This window comes from Melanerpes formicivorus, unplaced genomic scaffold, assembly GCF_026170545.1.
Source record: "Melanerpes formicivorus ecotype bairdi unplaced genomic scaffold, bMelFor1.0.p_v2 SCAF_38, whole genome shotgun sequence".
Taxonomy (NCBI): Eukaryota; Metazoa; Chordata; class Aves; order Piciformes; family Picidae; genus Melanerpes; species Melanerpes formicivorus.
Genome location: NW_027142390.1, coordinates 2,439,671 through 2,458,635, shown reverse-complemented (window position 1 = coordinate 2,458,635; position 18,965 = coordinate 2,439,671). Strand labels below are relative to the sequence as shown.

The window sequence follows — 18,965 nt, the reverse complement described above, 5'->3', positions numbered from 1 at the left end:
GTATGCTTTTTTTTTTCCCTTTTAACTAACACTACTGAAATGAACAGTTACTTGGGGGGTTTTGAGGAAATAGGGATATTGACAGCTGGCAGAGAAATCCCACATATCTTACTCTAAGTGCAAGAGAAGGGCAATGCGTTAAGGCAAAGGTAATTTTTTCAAGTGACCAAGGGAGAAAAACTTTTGGTGTTAATGCTTCTACACAGAAGTTTGCTTCGTTCAGCTTTTAAAGGGAGTGAGTAAATAAATTGCTGTAGCAGCACCCCTGAATCATGGGAATTAAAAAAGTGGATTGTCCACAGTGCAGTGTCAAGGCACATAGGAGAAAATACAGTTTTTACTCTTTTTATAGTGCTTTTTCATTCCTCTATTAATTTCTCTCTTAGTACTATTGGACTTACTCTGCATTTCCTTTGTTGATTTTATTTGTTCCTGTGAACTGCAGAAAGAGCAGAAGTGCAACATGTAATAACCTTGGGTGGGTCTGGGGCTGCTGTTCTTCCCTCTACCTATGGATTCTAGCTCTTTGTCTCACTGTTCTGCAGTGGATTTGCTTGCCCTCCTGAAATGGAAAGCTTACCCAGATCGTGTGATGGACATTCTAGGAAGACTGAGACATGTCAGTGGCGAGGAAATTGTTAAGGTACTGCGGGAAGCAACAGTCTTTGGATGTATCTGTGTGTAGCAAGTGAGTTCAGACCTTTTGACATGAAACTGAACAGGAAGATACATGCCCAAAATGAATGGATAGTCACTCCTTGGGATCAAACTAGAGCTCACACACATGTGCTGCTGTGTATCAGGTCCTCAGCACCAATGGTTACCCCCCGCAGGCCTGCATCTGTTGAGCCATACTGCTGGCCACTGCAGACACAGCCGCTGGTGATGTTCAGTGTGGACTTGGCTGTTCATAGGATACTGTGAAATTGCATGGTGGGTGGTTATTTCTAGAGTGAAGAGACCAGAGCTGACTGGGAAAACTTGGCCTTTACAAACAGCTAGTGGAGTTGATCTGTTTTTCTATTTTGCAGAAGGAAAGGTGAAACCTGAAAGCTCAGTTTGGCTCAGCAGCCAGTAAACAGTCTTGCAGAAACACTGTCCTGTCCTGACATGGTGAAGAGGAGCTGCTGCCTAGAGCACCAGTTGCTCTGTATTATGTCTAATCTATCAGCAATCTAGCTCCTGTCTGATACTATTTTTACATTTTGTAGCCACTGTTGCTCTACAGTGACCCAATCCTTTGTGACCCAAACTGTTTAAGGTCAGAGGAATTCCAAAATGCATTTGATGCCAGCAAAAAAGTTTAGAAGTGCATTCCAGGTATATTCCCTCTGCTAATTTTAGGTGTGCTGAGAACTCTCCTTAGAATTTATTTCTGTAAAGAAGTAAAGGGAGAGAATTTGTAATGGCAAACAACCAAACAGGAAGCTGAAGAGAAACCCTGCCACTTAATTTGTAGCTTGTAATAAAGCTACTTTGCTAACTCATTTGAACGTTAATCTTCATGGTAACTTCATAACAGCAACAGAAGAGGACAGAACCCAAGTTTTACTTGGACTCTTCAAGAATTTGCAGGGCAGTGCAAGTATTCTATTTTGTTTTTTTTATAAAGAAAAAGCACCAAAATATGGATTAAATTATCCCACAGGGAGAAGTAATTGATTCCCTCCTCAAAACAGCAGCCAGTTGGCATTGGAATACAAAGAGCAGAATGCAGTGAGTCAGAGAAAAAATAAATCTCATCCTTTCAGAGGCTTCATAAACTGTTATATTTATTTCTTGTTTTCCATGTCAGAAATTTCATTAGAATAGATTAAGAAGTCATGAGAGGATGTGCAATTGACTTGATCTCCAGCATCCTTCTTCAGTCGTCTTTTCTGAGGGCTGTGCTTTCAGTAAAGAAAATCACCAAATTGTCAGCATTCAGCAGGCTGCGGTGCTACAGATGAAAGAAACAATTGGCCATGTGTAACTTGACCCAATTAATTCCTGTTATAAAAGCTCTTACTTTCTGTCACATAACAGAAGTTTTCAGTATTAAACATAATGCAGAGCACCAGTTAATGTGCTTCCAAGTCTGCAACTTCATGGTGAACAGAATCTGGTATGCTCTAATGATAGGAGAAGGAAAGTAAGTTGATTTGCTACTGTTGTTAGGCAGCACTTCCAGCCAGTTTGCAGTGAAAGGAACACTCAGCTCTATTTACAAGTCAGGCACAGAGTACATATGCCTCAGTTTTTGTTTTGCTGTCATTTTTGTTTAGAAATATTCCCTCTGAAGAGACAAATTCTCCTTAATAAAAACAATAAAAACCCCACAAAGGAAATCTGTCACATCCTATGGATGAACTTGAAGCAGTTTGTCCTTGGCAAGTGTTTCACAGAGAGATCCACATGTATGAGCTGATAAAAGCAGGGGGGAATTACCTTCTGAATACAACCAAATGTGATCTGGTTTGGGTTTTTTCCTTGTCATTTTAGTTCTTACAAGATATTCTCGACACGCTGTTTGTAGTTCTGGATGACAACACAGAAAAGTATGGTCTGCTGGTCTTCCAGTCGTTGGTAAGCTGCTTGTCTTCTGCAACTTGTTTACAGAAACCTAGCAACAGTGGGCAATTTCCTTTGGTCTGTGTTCACCTCTTTCATCTCCCACAGGTATTCATCATCAATCTGCTGCGTGACAGCAAGTATTTCCATTTTCGACCTGTGATGGACACGTACATTCAGAAGCACTTTGCAGGAGCACTGGCTTACAAGTAGGTTTTGTTTGTCCATCACTTCACTCAAACATTTGCTAACGTCTCTTGATGTCACCATCAGAATCACAGCCTTCATGTTCAGAGTGGTCTTCAACAGTACAACCGCTCAGATGAAAGTTTCCCAGCACAGTTATATAGAGAAAAGCTGCCCAGGGTCACCTGTGTCTCAGAATGAGCAGACTTTGGAATTTATCTTGCCTTTCTGAACTGGCAAATCTTAATTCCTTGTTTCAGCTTAAGAGATCCTGTCATTGGCAGCAGCTCATTATCAGTCTGTGCTAATGAGCTACCAAGGGCATATACATTTTGCGTCTGAAGGGTGTTGGGATGTAAGACATATGTGAAAGCTTATAGAGCTAACTGATTTCCTCTGGCAAAGCAGACAGGTATTCCAACAAGAGGATCTTCTATTTGGTTACAGTAAATGTATCATTTCAGGAGATCAGAGCTTAATTTTCACTGCCTTATTTTCTATATATAGAATATATATATTCTGTATTTTATAGATATACAAATATATATAAAATAGGTATTATTTTTTTTCTATATTCTGAGGTTTTTTAAGGCAGTGACAGGATCATTCAGGGTGGTGTTTTTCCTTTCTTTTAGACCATTTCTCTGGTCTATTTGAGCTTACTCTAGCAACAGTAAACTATTAAAAAGAGCTTATAATTGGGGGTTGATTGCTTTAAGCCATTCACATTTTGGTGTCATCTTAAAAACAAAATGTAAAACATATCCTGTCAATGGCAGGTGAAAACTGTAGCTACTGTGCAGCACTGGATGGAATAATCAAGTTCAGAGAACAAAGGTGTTCTCCTTTCTGTTAATTATCACCTCTTACAGACAAAAGGAATGATTTTGGGGAGTCTGACGTCTAAACTAAAACATGTTTTTAATGCAGCTCTTTCAGCTGGTCCAAATAGTTTTGTGTACTTAGGCAAAATAAATGCCTGTATATTCTTTGTGACCTTAGTTTCTAAAAACTCATTAGTTAAGAGGACAGCCTGGATTTCTCATTAAACAAACAAAACAAAACCTGTTTTGATCTTCCAACTCTATTGCGTGCCTTTATCAAAGCTGTGTCTTTAATAACATCTTTTTGATGTGTTCTTTGTGTTCTCCATGCTCTAAGTCAATTACAAAGAAGAAATTCTTTTCTGGCTTTGAAACTTAAGGGTATATGTTGTGTAAATTCAGCAGCTAGTAGCTGACCACTGAAATGGAGTGAAATGAGACTGATAGATTGCTCCCTAAAACCAACGTGTTGTTGCCTGACTAGTTTTAGAAGGGTGCTGAAGGTTGTGTTTGTCGTATCCAGAGAACTGATCCGATGTTTGAAGTGGTACATGGACCGTTCAGCGGAGCTTGTACGCCAGGACCACATCCAGGAGGCTATGAGAGTATGTATTCAGTGAAAGTGTCTGCTCCATCCGTGAGTACAGAAGGGCTGGGGGAGCTGCCAACAACGGCCCTGACAGCTCACTTGCTTAACCAGGATTTGGGGGTTTGGAAGATTTCACCAAAATTTCGATTTTAGGAGGAGATTCACTCTTGTGCAGAAAAGTCCTTTTGAGATTAGCACTTTCTTCTTCTCTTTTTCATGTCAGCACAAGTAGGTGAAGCACCTTGGAACACACATATATAAACTGCTCCTTCAGTTTGCGGGAGCCATTTGGGAAAGCTCAGAGATTGTTCCTTGTAAATACATTTCCACTTGTGTCTCCGTCTGCATTTCAGACTTTGCTATGGCTGTTTCTTTCTTTCCTTGATTATTTTGTCCTTTGTTTTGCCTCCTTTAGTCTTAATTTAGTCAGATTCTTGAGGAAGTAATTTTTGTTTTGAGAATCCTTGTTCCGTTTAGGTTGTTTGGCATCACCACCACCAACCACCTTCCTGTATCTGTTAAGATCATATCCTGATAATTACAGGGGCACTATTCCAGGGTTTAGAATAGAATAATGGAATAATAGAATAGGAATAGGTTGGAAGAGACCTTCAAGATCATCGTGTCCAACCCATCAACCAATCCAACCCACCTAAAAACTAACCCATGGTACCAAGCACCCCATCAAGTCTCCTCCTGAACACCTCCAGTGATGGCGACTCTATCACCTCCTCGGGCAGCCCATTCCAATGGCAAATCACTCTCTCTGTATAGAACTTCTTCCTGACATCCAGCCTAACCCTCCCCTGGCGCAGCCTGAGACTGTGTCCTCTTGTTCTGGTACTGGCTGCCTGGGAGAAGAGACCAACCTTGGCCTGTCTACAACCTCCCTTCAGGTCTTGCTAGATACTGACATACTTAGAAACTACTTCTTTGTATTACTTTTCAACTACAGGTTCATAGGGAATAGTAAAAGTGGAGCAAAGCTGTCCTTCCCAAGAAATTATCTAATTATCCACTTTTGCATTCTTTCTGTTTTCATCCATCTCTTTTTTTTTTTAATTACAAAGAAATTATTACAATTAAGAAATGAGAGATCTCTACCTGGAATGACTTGTAGAAAGTTTTCTTCCCTCTCAAACCACTCTTTAGAATCATAGAATCAATAAGGTTGGAAAAGACCTCAGAGACCATCAAGTCCAACCTGTCACTCAATACCTCATGACTACTAGACCATTCCACTTCATTCCTTTCTTTCTTCTCTGGCTGTTTCTGCTCAGCTGGGAAAATCTTACGGCCACGGCTTTGCAGATAAGGAGGCTAACAATGCTTTGAACTCTTTTCTTCTAATTATGGGGCAGGGGGGAAGGAGAGCAGAGCAGTTTCCCCTCTCCTTTTGGGATACCAGAAGGGGTTCAGGGGGGTTTCCATGCTGTTTTCTGCTTAGTTCCCAAGCCTTTCCAAGCACAGCAATTATAGTTACCACTGGAGTTTCTGCAGACCTAACAGTGCATCCTGTACCACTGACACTGGTGTCACATCCTACTCAGACAGCTGACTTTGCAGGTGTATCTTGAAGGCCCAAATGAAGTCTTTATCTTCTTCCATTACCATTCAGTGATTGATTTCCTTCTTTGTTTCCAGATTTTATTTCTGATGTTTGGAGGTGGAGCTCTCCACCCTATCCCTGAGTTAGCCATTACACTTAGTACACTAAAGCAAGTTTTGAGTTATCTCTGCACTCTTGGCTCTTGACTGCCCTTGTAAATTCATGATGGATTATGCAGTTCGCAGACCTCTCACAGGATTCTACTCTTGCCATTAGCAAGCAGTGTTCTACACTGTTTGTAGAATTACTTCCCTCCCTCCAGACAGCTCTTAATTCTCAAATACATCTATGAAACACAGAGGAACTACAGCCTCTACCCTTGCTAGAATACAGTAGTATCATCCTTTATTATGCTTTATAACAAGCTTCCCAGAAGCTGCATCCAGGCACAGCTCCCTCTGCCTCCCCAGAGACTCTGTAAGTGTCCATGTTTGGCTCCACACATTTTTACTTACTACTGGTTGTGGCAAAACCTAGGAAATTTTTCTAGGAGATACCCTTTCAGCTTCAGTTACCTTCCAGTAGTAGAACTACAGGTGATTTTTGCTTATATTGAGGAACCTATTGAAAAAAAGCGAGATCTTTGCTTCCTCTGAGGCAGAATCACACAGAACATGTATCAGACTTTATTGTTAGAGACTTTGGGGTTCTGGATACTATTGCTGTGGGGCTTTACGTGGATCAGTGATGTGCAAAGGGTTAGTCTTCCCAGTTGGCTTCTCCTTAACCCTGAACATGCTTTCTGAGCCATGCCAGCCACTAAGATGGTCAATGGGAGATTGAAATTTCATTCTCAGCCTGCCTTTTGAGTCTGGGGACTCCTCCAAATTGCTTGTTTTACACAGACTGTCAGTCTGTTGCTTCTGAGGCCAGTCTGTCTCTGGACTTAGTAGTTACCTAATTCAGAAATATTTGCTCTATTTGGTGATTTACATTTTCTGCAGTCTCACTTTTTCTGAGAATACCAGAAAGTTGCTGATGTAATTACAACTGTTCCACCATGGTCACTCTGTCTGTGGGACTTGTTCCTTTTGTTCCTGATGCCTTAAGCTTTCCCCTAGGTCTTTCATCTGCTCTCACAAGATTTGACTGGGTACCTTCACTTGAGCCTTTGCACTTCTTTTTCCTAGTAATAGTAAATAGTAAATTCCTTCATAGTAAATATTTCTGGTACTTGAGGCAGATATGCTGTTCTCTGAAAACACATGGACAGAAGAAATCTGACAGCTGCTTCTGAATTGTGAAGTGGACACTCAGGGATTACTGAAAATGGCTTTCATTCACTTGGGTTAGAACAGTGAAGGAGATTTAGACCTTCAAAGCTAATCCTCTTTACGTACACTGTATTTATCATAAGGTTGCCCATTCTACATATTCCACATTCTTTCTTAAAGTAATCCTTGGGTTTTTGAGTTAGGGAATTAATCTGTGCTTTTTCTTAAAGCAGCTCTCTGTTCATGGGTGATTCATGAGTCTGTACTCTGAACAGCAGTTGTGGTTTGCCTTTTGTTTGCATTAATCAGTCTCTTCATCTCTACAGCAGTTAAGTCCAGATATGCTGCTGTACTGTCCCCAGAACTGTCCACTGCATTTATGTGGTGCAGTAAAGCATCAAATGGTGTCTGAACATAATCCCTGAAGGCTCAAGTGACACTACAGTCTCTGAAGAGTATCTTTATCCATTAGAGCTTCAGAATAGCCACAGATATTTATCCAATATTTAACCTGTGTTATAGAAGCTTCTAACTGATGCTGCTTTTGCCATAGTGGTCTTCTGGCTTGAATTCTCTTGGGACATTGCAACCAGCCACCAGGTAATCTCTGCAAGTTGACATGTGCTGTTCCTGTATTCACAGAGTAAACATGCCCATGGACAGTCACTCAGAGAGGAAAGGAGGGCTACTCATTATGAGTGAGAGTTGTTGTCTATAGGCACATTTCTTACTCCTTTTCTTGTCCCTCCTGGAGCACCACTGGTAGAACTTAAGGACTGTTCAGTTGAGAGGCAGTAAGGTTATGATGCTATTTATCCACTGAAGTTTTTCATGTGGTGAAGTCTCTTAAGTTGCTGCTCACAGGTGAGTGGTGTGTGCTCACCTCTTGTGTGCACATGGATACAAACTGTGATTTTAAGAAACTTGTTCTAATTTTAGACTGATTTTCTTCTATTGTGTCAAATATAATAGGAAGCTTGACTTTTCTTTCAGTGCCCTTCTGGGTCTTTGGGCACATATGTGCATCAAATCTGTGATTTTGTGACTAGTCAGTTGGTCCAAGTGCTGACCTGTGATAACAAGACTTAGTTTGTGTCTTTACCCTCTCAGCCACACTGAGCTCTTCATTTGACTGCCTTTGTGGGGTCATTCTAGGCAACAGTTTGGGATGCCAGTGCTGAGGCTGTGGAATGTCTCTGAAGGCTTGCCATTTCACTTCACACAGAATTACACCATTTCCTACATAAATGTCTGATTCATTGCAAAACATAATCTTCACATTAAAGTTATGGGCTTTCAGGTTAGAGTTATGATTGTCTACAGCAAAGCTATAAAACAGCTTCTACGAGCACTTGCCTTGCCGTATGTCGTGTCAGCAGCAGAGATGCCAAACTTAAAGAGCTGACTCTTGTCAACCAATTGACCTTGGCCTGGAAACTGTCCAGAAGTATAAAGTGTTATTTCCTGATTACGTGCTTTGGAGTAAGGAAGCTTCACTGGGAGGAGTATAAATAATGTACTGTGCCAGTGTAAAGCTCACAACATAACATTGCATGTTTATGCAGATACTGTGGTGGTTCTGTGAGGGGCATCTTACTGGGTGCAAAAATACCTGATGAGAGCAAAATGTGTATTTGAATTAACTTCCAGTTTCCTAGCAGTGAAACGAGAATATTTCCCAGCAGATACAGTGGAATGTTTCTGTAGAGACCATGACTGCTGAAGCTTCAGGCCTGTTTGTTTCCTGTGCTGAATTTTGAGGATATCATCAAACTGTGCATCATGCTTTAATGGTGTATCATGTTAAGCACTAAAGGAAGGAGTGAAGTCTAAATGTCACTGGGATTTTGTACATTCTACCATTGACAGTTTTGCACACTAAATGATCAAAAAGGCCTTGTTGCTGTGTGGAATGCTGCATTGCTCTGAGAGTGGCTGTGATGGATTGGAAAGCTTGTTAAAGGCTGCAGACAATAATGTATTTCTCTTCATCACACTGCTGCCAAAAAACTGAGCTCTGAATAATGGCATTTACAACTTTTTAGTTAAAAAATGGTTAGGTTGCAAATTCAGATTAAATCTAGACCTGTGGTCGAGCAAATTGTCATTCCACTACAAAAAGATGCAATTTGCAGTCCTTCAGGACTGCACCATCTATCACACATTGTGTAACAGCGTTCAGTGACATCTCCTGTGCAGGTTATTCTCCCTCTGCTGGGTGCTCTCAAAGTTTCACATGTGATGGTAAAAGAAAGACACTTTAAATTACCACAGCTGGAAGCAAAAAGTCATTCCAGTGCTGCTGCTGTGTGCTGCCAGAGGGCTTCACCTGCCACTCTTGTCATCTTTGCTTTCTGCATCTGCATTGATTTCTGTTTGCACATGTAGCTGCCAGAAATATAGCTGCGCCTTGCTGCTCCATCATATTGTAACATAGACTCTCCTTTTTCCAGGTAATCCTTCTTCTGTTTCACTAACAGTCCACTGTCCTTAATATAGATTAGTTAAGGAATTGAAGTAAAAATGGAATGAAAACAGCAGAATAGCTTCTTCAGGCACCTAGAGGCATTGTGCCAAGTCATGAGAAAACGCCAAGTCTCTGATCCTTCACCAAGCTGTCCCTCAAATTATGTAACACTAATTTGTCTGTAATTTAAATGGCTACTGCCTTTGTTAGTGGGACATACCAGTGGCAAAGACTGGCCAAGCATGGGTACTTGCCTAGGAGTAGCTCTTCTTAACTGAATTATATGACTTACAAAACCTGGTTTGCTTTCTCCTTTCTAAAGCTGAAGAATTTAGTTGTTATGCACTTAAACTCTTTCCTGGTTCTCTTTAAAGCTCCTTTATTTTTCTTTCTCTCTTTTTCTCTGTCTTAATCTCCTTCCTCTCCTGCACCTTAAGGCCTTGGAATATCTTTTCAAGTTCATTGTCCAATCTCGGATCCTTTACTCCAGAGCTACTTGTGGAATGGAGGAGGAACAGTTCCGCTCCAGCATCCAGGAGCTTTTCCAGTCCATCAGATTTGTGCTCAGCTTGGACAGCAGGAGCTCTGAGACTCTCATCTTCACACAGGTTTGCTATTTTCTGCATTTTAACTGGCAAACCAAAAGACAGCTCTTTCCTGCACACATCATCTGTTTGGACACATGATGATTAACTGCTGGTTAGAGGAGTGTTCCCCTCTAACAGAGCTGGTGATGCTGAAAATTGTAGCCAACTGATGTTACTAGACAGCAGCTTTGTGCCACGCTGCAGGTACAGGTGAGCTGAACTGTGCACTCTCGAGGAAAGTGACTGGTCACATGAGGATGCAGGTTTTTGTTCTGCACAGAAGTAGGCTGTATTTTCAAGTCTTGGGGTTGTCTTACTCACATGTCCTATGGTTTCCCTCAAGAAAGTTTAAATCCTTATTTGTGGTAGCTCAAGTCAGTGCTTAGGGTCATAGCAGCATCACAGTAGAGAGGCTCGATTGATGCACTCCCAGTCAGATAAAGTGAATTTCAGCATCTTCTAAAATGATGCTCAGAATCAGGTGGAGCCTGACCACAAGCATACTGTGACACCCACACTCACAGTAACATGTTGTTTTGAATATGTCCCAGAAGGCTTCATGAAGGCTTCCTGTGGGCCTAACATACCACTCCAAGTGAGTAAGGATGCTGTTTTGCTTGGTTTCATATTTCAAAGATCACTGTACTACATCATACACTTCTGTGTTTAGAAGTCTTAAATAGTAATGTCAAATGTGTTGTGTGTGCCTCAGCTCAGATAATGTCAGAATGGATCACCTAGAACTTCCTGACATTATGCAGGTGATTTGTAATCACTAATTAACTGTTTACAGATGTTTTGAACACCTGCAGTTTGCCGGAGAAGCAGTCGCTGTGATCCTTGCAACCAACCAGAGTGACTGCACTGGTTAGGGAAGCTGCCAGCAGTGTGATCTCTTAAGAAGCTGCTCTGAGAGATTTTGAGAACAGCTGCTCTAATCTTTTATTTAATCACCCATTAGTGGGTATGATAAGATGAGCCAGGAACATGAGAAGTCACTGCACAGAATTTTGCAGGCATATGACAGTGAGTGGAAAGAGCATCTTCTGAGTGCTGGCTGTTTAGGGTGCTTTGTTTGTTTTTCAGTTGCTCACAAATACAGAGGGAGAGAAAATTGGAGGATGTAGTTATTTTCCCTTTTCTCTTTGGTGTTTTGTTTGTTTATTTGTTGGTTTGGTTTGGGTTTTTTTTCTCCTTTCTCTCGCTATGATATTTCTTAATTTGGACTTCTGTAATTTGCAAAGCCTGTCTTTGTTGAATCTTTGAAAAGTTTGCTTTTTGTTTCCCCCTTGCCACTATGTTGCCCCTTGATCCCAATTGCCCCATAGGCCTCTCAGCCTGGAGGGCAGGCGAGCGGAGCTGGGACATGTGCCCCACAAAAATGTGGCGGTACTTCAAGGCCATCATTTAATTCTGTAAGTAATGATCCTCAGCACTGCACAAGTGTTTCATCGTGGATGTTCCCAGTTAATCCTTTTTCCCTACCCCAAACCCTCTTTTCCTGCATATAAACTGGAATTCAATGTTTAAGTGGCTGGTACTATAGAATGAGTATGAGTGCAATATTTCGCTATTGATGGAACAGCTTCTGACATCCACATGCCACGGAGATGGTACTGAGGGCGGGTACAACATTATGCATCGAATCATTTAGGAGAGCCAAGTTGATTATGTACTAGTTCTGGAAATCTGGGCAACTGTTAAGTATCTACAGAAAGGCTTGAGGCCCTAACAAACGTCATTTGCTTTGCACTTGCCCTCTCATCCAGGATATTAGAGAGGTCTCAATATAGTTCTTTCCAGCAATGAGATTAAAACTGATTATGTCCTTCCTTCCAGGTAATTAGTTTGACATGAGTAATGTTCCAGCATATTTTAGGGTGTTGTACAAAAAAAGGAACCTTCAAGGAACCGATGAAATTATGTAGCTGCTTCTCAAGAGAGCTCCAGATCTTCCTGTAGAGATCCTTTGCATATCCTTGGAATGCTCCTGAAGATCCTAAATCACCACAGAACATCTCCTGCTTTATAGCAATAGTTAGAAATAAGTTTAGGACAACCCTTGCAAGGATTTGTTTGGCTTGTGTTTTAATTTCACTTGTATTATCCCAAAGGTTAAGATGATGACTGGATTTGTGGCTGTTACAGCCTTCCAAGAGTACCATTTAAATGATTCATATTTGTTTATTTTGTTAGTACATTGTATGTATGTAGCAACAAATAGGTGACAACACCCAGGAGGCTATGTGGGGTTTTGTGTAATCTGAATTGATTGTAACAAGACAAGATGTTGAGAGAGATAACAAGCACGAAGAAGAAAGAGGTAAATTTATATTCAGAATAACTTAATGAGCTCTGTGGTGTTAGTTGTAAAAATAACTTAGCTCAAAGATATCACTGGTGTTTGAAGGAAAAGATGCTTTGAGGAAAGCCTTGGCAAAGAGAGAAGCTATACGTTATCTGGGATTGGGAAAGATGTGCCAAGTGCTAGGGCCAGTATGGGAGAGGTACAGAAATGTCTATGCAATGGGAAAACGACACCAAAATCCATGAGGAAAAGGAGAACTTGCAGAACAGAAAATACTGAGAGGTGGTGAGACTCTGGAAAAGCAAAGTGAACAGAGATCTGCAACAAAATTTGGTACATCTGAATGGGGTTTGTGCAGAGAGCTTCAGACCAGGGAAATGGAGACAGTGAGGAGAGAAGTGGTGGGGTGGAGTCAGGTGGAATGGGGTGCATGAGAGTAAGGCAGCTGACTCAAAACCAGGCTGTGTGGCAGTTCAGGAAAGCAACCATCAGGAATTCAGGTAGTTAATAATGAGGAAACAGGTAATGGACTTCAGTTAGGATGTAGAGGGGGGGAAAAGAATGTAAAAGCATCAGAGGTGTGTGGCAGTTGTTAGATGTGACACCAAGTCTGTGGAGCTGGAGGATAGGGCTATACATAGAATTCCCTACTGCTAGGAAAAAAATAAGTTGGAAAAGTGGGGGATGAAGAGTTGGATTATTTTTTGTTGTAGTAGTGATACTATTTCTGCACCTTAAAAAACACCTTCCAGGATAGCTCCAGCTTACTGGAAATATCTGTATCTGCAAGAATCACGAGCACACTCACTTGCATGATGTGATGCTTCTTCCACACAAAATCACATTCCCCTCCCCCCTGCTGCAGAGATATTCTAATGTCACATGACATAACCCCTGTGGTTAAGGGTCTGTCAGCACGTTCTTTACTTCAAAATATTTGCTGAGGAGTTTAGCTGCCTTACCTAGCTGCTCAGTACAAAAAATTGTATGGAGCTCTCTTAACGAGAAGCAAATTTCATATTTGTAGAAAGAAAAGAAATGAACAAAAATGGACTCATATTCCTCTGGTACCTCAGATGCTGGGGGTTTGCCCCTTTTCCATTGTCCTAAAATACAGCCTTTGGAAGCTCTGCAGTGTGTATGTGCTCAAGGCCTAGTATTGATTTTTCTATGCTACACACTACAGTTTGTTCACTCTGAACCTTAGGTATTGCCAACCGCTGCACTGCCCATAGTGCACTGCTGAGGAGCCTTTTGCAGACCCTTAATTCAGTTCTGCTCTTGTTTCTGGTTTGCTGCATTTAGCTGCGCTTGCAGAATTCAGAATTCTCAGTTTCCTCCTCTCCTCCTTTCAGGCTGCTCTGCTGAACTCCTTCCCTGCTATCTTTGATGAGCTGCTGCAGATGTTCACTGTGCAGGAAGTTGCAGAGTTTGTGAGGGGCACTCTGGGCAGCATGCCCAGCACAGTGCACATCGGGCAGTCCATGGATGTCGTCAAGCTGCAGTCCATCGCGCGCACTGTTGACAGCCGTCTCTTCTCTTTCTCAGGTAAGGTGGCTGAAGCTAGGTCTTGCTGCTAAGGCTGGGGACACCTCACATTATTTTGCAGTCACTCTGTTGCAAATAATTCATTGCTGGATGACAATAATTGTGGTAATGATTTCTCTTGTCAGCATCACAGTTGCATGTATTCACTGCAGGTACTTTCTGAGTTTCTCTGTGGCAGAAAATGTTTAGAGCTCCACTGTGGATAAACTGGTCCCTAAACATTGATAAAAATATGTACATGAACAAATCAATTATTAGAAGTGCCAAATCTGAGTTGATACTTTGTATTGCTCTTCTATGGTTGTCATGGCTAGGAAGGGAACCTCTTTTCCAGCTTGTCTGAGAAAGAGCATCGGGGAGATAAAGTAATGTGAGAATCCCACCACATTCTTTAAAGTATGTTTAATCTTTACATTCAAACTTACATTTCCTTGTCTCAACATATGAGTAATGCTTCTAAAGGCTGGATGAAGAAGGGCTGAAGATTGTGAGTTTATATCATACATAAAGGTCTGAATGAAAGAAGTTATAAAGGTAATAGTGGAAGATAAAAAGCACCATTGGGCTTATCTTCCCTGTGGGGAGGATCTCAAGTTACTGCACTCAAATTACTGACTGCAAGGTGAGAATGACAGCACCACAGCATCATGTTTAGAAACTTTCCTTTTTTTTAAAAACCTGAAATGCATCTCAAAAAGCAGGAGTGGAGAGAAGGAGTAATTAGCCCAGAGGTGGCTGTGAAACAGGCAGTCAATTTTATCTAATGATAATGTTTGAGCCAAACATTTCCCTTTCTGGTTTTTGACCCAGTAGTGAGATGTCATGGTGCTGTGCAGCAGCTAAAAGCATCATTAGCTGTCAGTATCATTGTCAAGAAGAAATGAAGGTTAATGGGGAAGTTTCCAAAGTTACCTTTCACCTGCCCATCCTCCCAGCTCTTCAGGCCTTGCAATTAAAGGAAGATCCATTCTCTCTTCTTGCCTCCCATATGGTGATGATGCCTTTTCGTCCTGTCTCTCCTACTGGTCCATCTGCTGAATTCTTGCCACTTTCTCCTGTTTTGGCTACTGGTTTCTGCAGCTGCTACCTGCTCTCCCTTCTTTAATAAAATTCAAGTTTGTAAGCTAGCTGAAAGAGAAGAATTACTCAGTTTCCATGAGGGATATATATTGGAGAAGCTTTATTAGCTGTGACAATATAGCTGGAAAGAAACGCAAAGTGAGGAAGGGTGTGCACAAAAGAAATCACCAATAGAAAGTAGCAGTTCACATCTGTTGTTTCCAAGCTGGGTCACTGTTGAGAACAGCTTGTACACTGCATCAGGAACTTCTGATGCGCTATTGATGCATTACAGTCCTTAGTAGTGCAGTGTCCTACAATCTGTACAGTAGAAGCTGCACCAGCCAGTCAGGGGTGCTGTGTAGCAGTAGGTTAGTTTAGATGCCAAGAGGCTGTGGATGAGGGTGGCTGGAATTGAATTTTCTTTTGGAAGAACTGTGATCTGGTTTCCCTTCTTCAGAGTCCCGGCGCATCCTGCTACCTGTCGTTCTTCACCACATTCACCTTCACCTACGACAGCAGAAGGAGCTACTCATCTGCTCTGGGATCCTCAGTAGTATCTTCTCCATAATCAAGACCAGCTCTTTGGTAATCTGCTGCTAGATTTTCATTCTTTTTTCTTTCCAACTGCCTCAGTGATGGAGTGAAGTGAAGACTGAGGAGAGGTATTTTATAGCTTAATGCAGGTTTTGTAAAAATCCTTTTAAAAATTACATTCTGCTAACTTCCTGTCATCAGGAGAACATCTGAAATGAGGGTCTGCTTTTGTGGGTGTGACTCAGAGCATTCTGATTACAGTGTTCTGGCTGTTAGGAGGGGGAAAAAGCATATACGTTTACCAGGTTTGACACTTTAATTTTCTTCATCCAAGCCCAGAAGTTAGGTGTCAGTGGAGTTTAAAAGCACTGCACAGCTCTAGGACTTCTAGTTCTGCAAGAGACATTAACTAGCACTTTGTGATTCACATTAAGAGCATGCTCTAAAATTATCCAATCAATAAAATCACACTTAGTGCTGCAAACTGCTGCTGAGTTTGAACACCCAGCTTTGATGATCATAGTACTCTGATCTCAAATGGTAACCTGATCATTTAAAGCAATGCTCACAAACAGAGGGTGGTGAAGTTTCCGCCCCTGACTCTAAAGGAGGAAACTCATGATGCTAAATATGATTCCTAGCAATGTGCATTTCCAGTTGCAGGATATGGGTTAGTTTGAAAGGAACGAGATGAAAGGCATTGTGGTAATCAGCTAAAATAATACTGCTGTGGAATAAAGGTTCCTGAACATAATTTGATCCCATTGTGTTCTAGAGTGTATGCAGACCTTTGATTATAGATTTACCTTTATGGCTGTGACCCTGAATGTTTCCATCAGACTGAGGAGGTACCGGGCACACACACTGGCATCACAACGGTATCTGGTACCAGTGAGGAACGCGACTGCGCTTTGAACGGCTGTCACAGAGCTCGCTATCAGCTGTCATGTGAATTGTCTTTGCCCAGTCTGTTCTCTCTAGTTTCTAACCGTCTGTTTGCTCACCACTTACTATAGGAGGGAGATGTCGTGGAGGAGGTTGAGATGATGGTGGAGAGCCTCCTGGATGTGCTTTTACAAACTCTGCTTACAATCATGAGTAAATCGCAGTCTCAGGAGGCGGTAAGAGGGCAGCGTTGCCCGCAGTGCACAGCAGAAATCACTGTTAGTAACTAACAATCAGTTTCTATTTCTTGCTTCTCTAACCTTTGGTCCAGTCCCTCACCACCACTGGCACCTCATTATCATCTCTGCTGCATGAACACCCAGGGCTTTGTCTCTTTCCCTTAATAAGCCACAAATCTATGCCTTTCTCTGCACTAGTGAGGTCTGCAGGAAACAGAGGAGCTCGGGAAGCTTTGGTAGCTTTCCAAGTTACTTTCTTGTCTTTGCAGCTGTGATTGAGAGTTGCTGTTTAGAACTTGAGGCCTGTGCTAGCTGAGTAGCTGGCCAGGGCTTCATCCTCAAAGAGGTATCTCCAAGAGCCATTGTGCATCAGGCTCTGATTCCTAAGGCTGAGAATGCTGTAATGCTCAGCAGACAAGTGTCCTTGCTCAACACCTTGGAAAGCTTCTGTCCATATTTACTGATGATTTTGTGCAAATGCAACGCAGGTCAAGTGAGCTGTTGAGCTTGGTGGGAGAAGTGGGGAAAGCCACCACTTTGTCCAGACTGCCAGCATAAGCCTAAGGGAAAAAATGTTTTCTTTGACACTCAGTGGAAGAGATGAAATAGAATAGAATTTTGCTGTTCAGCTTTATTTCTGCATTTGCTGCCCTTTCCTGTTTTAGTCTATTTTTTGCCTGTCGGAGTCCCTAATGCAGCTTTTGCACAATGTCTGATGTTAAGCTGTTGTGCAAAACATGGCTTTTTATAGACTCTCTATCAAAAGGCTGAAACCTCAGAGGTATTGTTGAGGTAGATGTACACTAAGGCACACTGCTCACATGAATAAGCTGGTACCTTTCCATGTTAGCTCAATACAGTAAGTAGCAAATTGGAGAATCCTGGTGAAAACAAGACATGGAGTAGTGTTCAGATGTGGTTTTTTGACAGAAAACAAGAAAGCCACTTGCTTGCACATGTCCAGTAACTTCTCAATTTCCTTTTACTACTACCAGTTGGCTTACTGTTAGTTGTCACGTGCCACCTCACACAAAAGAGCACACCTTTGTTCCTGATGAAGCCCTGTAAAGTTTAGTGCAGCAACCTGTCTCAAAACTTCTGGGTAGATGCTTGAACCAATTAGGAAAAAAAGAATTAAGGGGGAAGGGAGAGTCCCAAGTATAAAATCCCCTTGTAATTGTTCCCAAAGTTCTGTTTGACAGTACAGTCAGTTGTGGAATCTGATCAGAAAGCAGTTTCTGTATTTTCCAAATTGATTGCTCATTGTCACTGAAAAAAATCCTGTGTGAGGGACTGGCAGTCAGAAGCCGTAGTCCTTTTGTTCTTGGCACTGCCTTGTTTGTTATCTTGGACAAATTGCTTAACTTCTCTGTGCTTTGCTTTCAGATATGTAGAATGGGGGAGCTCATCTTTGGAAAGCACTTTGGGATACTGTGGTAACTGGTTAGGGTGCATCTGCTTTGCAGGCCAGAAATGTAATTGGAGCTCATGTAGGCATACTCAATCTCTACTCAGGACATCTTCCTGGAGTACTGTTAGTGCTATAGCCATGACAGCATGTAACTTGGTGAACACTAACAAGCCCAGCATTTGCAAAGTACCAGGCACCTTTTGTAGCCCCAGCTGATGTCTTGCTGTCATCACTTTACAGTTGGGAGTATTAAAGCCCATTAGTTTAAAAACTTCCTGGTACGTCTGCATGAGCTGCAGTCACACCTTTGATAGACAGTTTATTAAATGACTGAAAAAGGTGATTGTCAAAAATTGCATGCTTGGAGGGTGAGTCATTAATGTCTGTATTAATCATTTAAAATTATTATTGTTAGACTACAACATTGGTTAAAAGACCTTTAAAACTGGCAGGAGTCTCCAAGATCTGCATCCCTACCTACTGACAGGAATTCAAGACCTATTTTAATCTCTGCATGTCAGCTTTCCTCTCATAGGCATTGGGGCCATTTCAGACCCCTCCCTCTATACCTTACCCCAGGTTGATTTTTACATTTCTGGTATGTCAGACTGTCTGAATGAAATAGTTTTTCATTTGGCCAACAGGGAGAATATGTCTCCTGCCTTTTATCTTTGCTTCGTCAGATGTCAGACACTCATTTCCAGCACCTACTGGACAACTTCCAAAGCAAGGATGAACTAAAGGTACATCAGAACATCATGTTTGTAGGGAGTTCACTCAGAATGGGAGAGCAGAGGGGAATCCCTCCAGCATTCCTCGCTCTGCTAATCATTCCTACTCACTGGCACTCTGTTCATGGACCTTCCTTTTACTTCTGTAATGGGTGTTGTGTGTTACAAAAACTTTGAAGACCACAGGGCACTGTATTATCCTCAGAACAGCAATTGAAGTC

The 18,965-nt window shown here is 41.7% G+C and overlaps 1 protein-coding gene across 12 annotated transcripts in view; it reads left to right on the top strand.

The window, feature by feature from the left end:
* Positions 1–18,965, top strand: part of DOCK3 (dedicator of cytokinesis 3) — a 207,297-nt gene that overhangs the window by 138,904 nt on the left and 49,428 nt on the right. For 8 of the 12 annotated variants that reach the window (XM_068157817.1, XM_068157823.1, XM_068157824.1 and 5 more), the window contains exons 19-28: positions 546–643; positions 2,482–2,565; positions 2,659–2,759; positions 4,084–4,165; positions 9,877–10,047; positions 11,355–11,441; positions 13,690–13,882; positions 15,402–15,529; positions 16,495–16,641; positions 18,658–18,756. In XM_068157817.1, coding sequence (XP_068013918.1) covers positions 546–643; positions 2,482–2,565; positions 2,659–2,759; positions 4,084–4,165; positions 9,877–10,047; positions 11,355–11,441; positions 13,690–13,882; positions 15,402–15,529; positions 16,495–16,641; positions 18,658–18,756 — 1,190 coding nt within the window. The remainder of the gene's footprint in view (positions 1–545; positions 644–2,481; positions 2,566–2,658; positions 2,760–4,083; positions 4,166–9,876; positions 10,048–11,354; positions 11,442–13,689; positions 13,883–15,401; positions 15,530–16,494; positions 16,642–18,657; positions 18,757–18,965) is intronic. The other 4 variants (XM_068157820.1, XM_068157819.1, XM_068157826.1 and 1 more) reach the window with 2 other exon arrangements.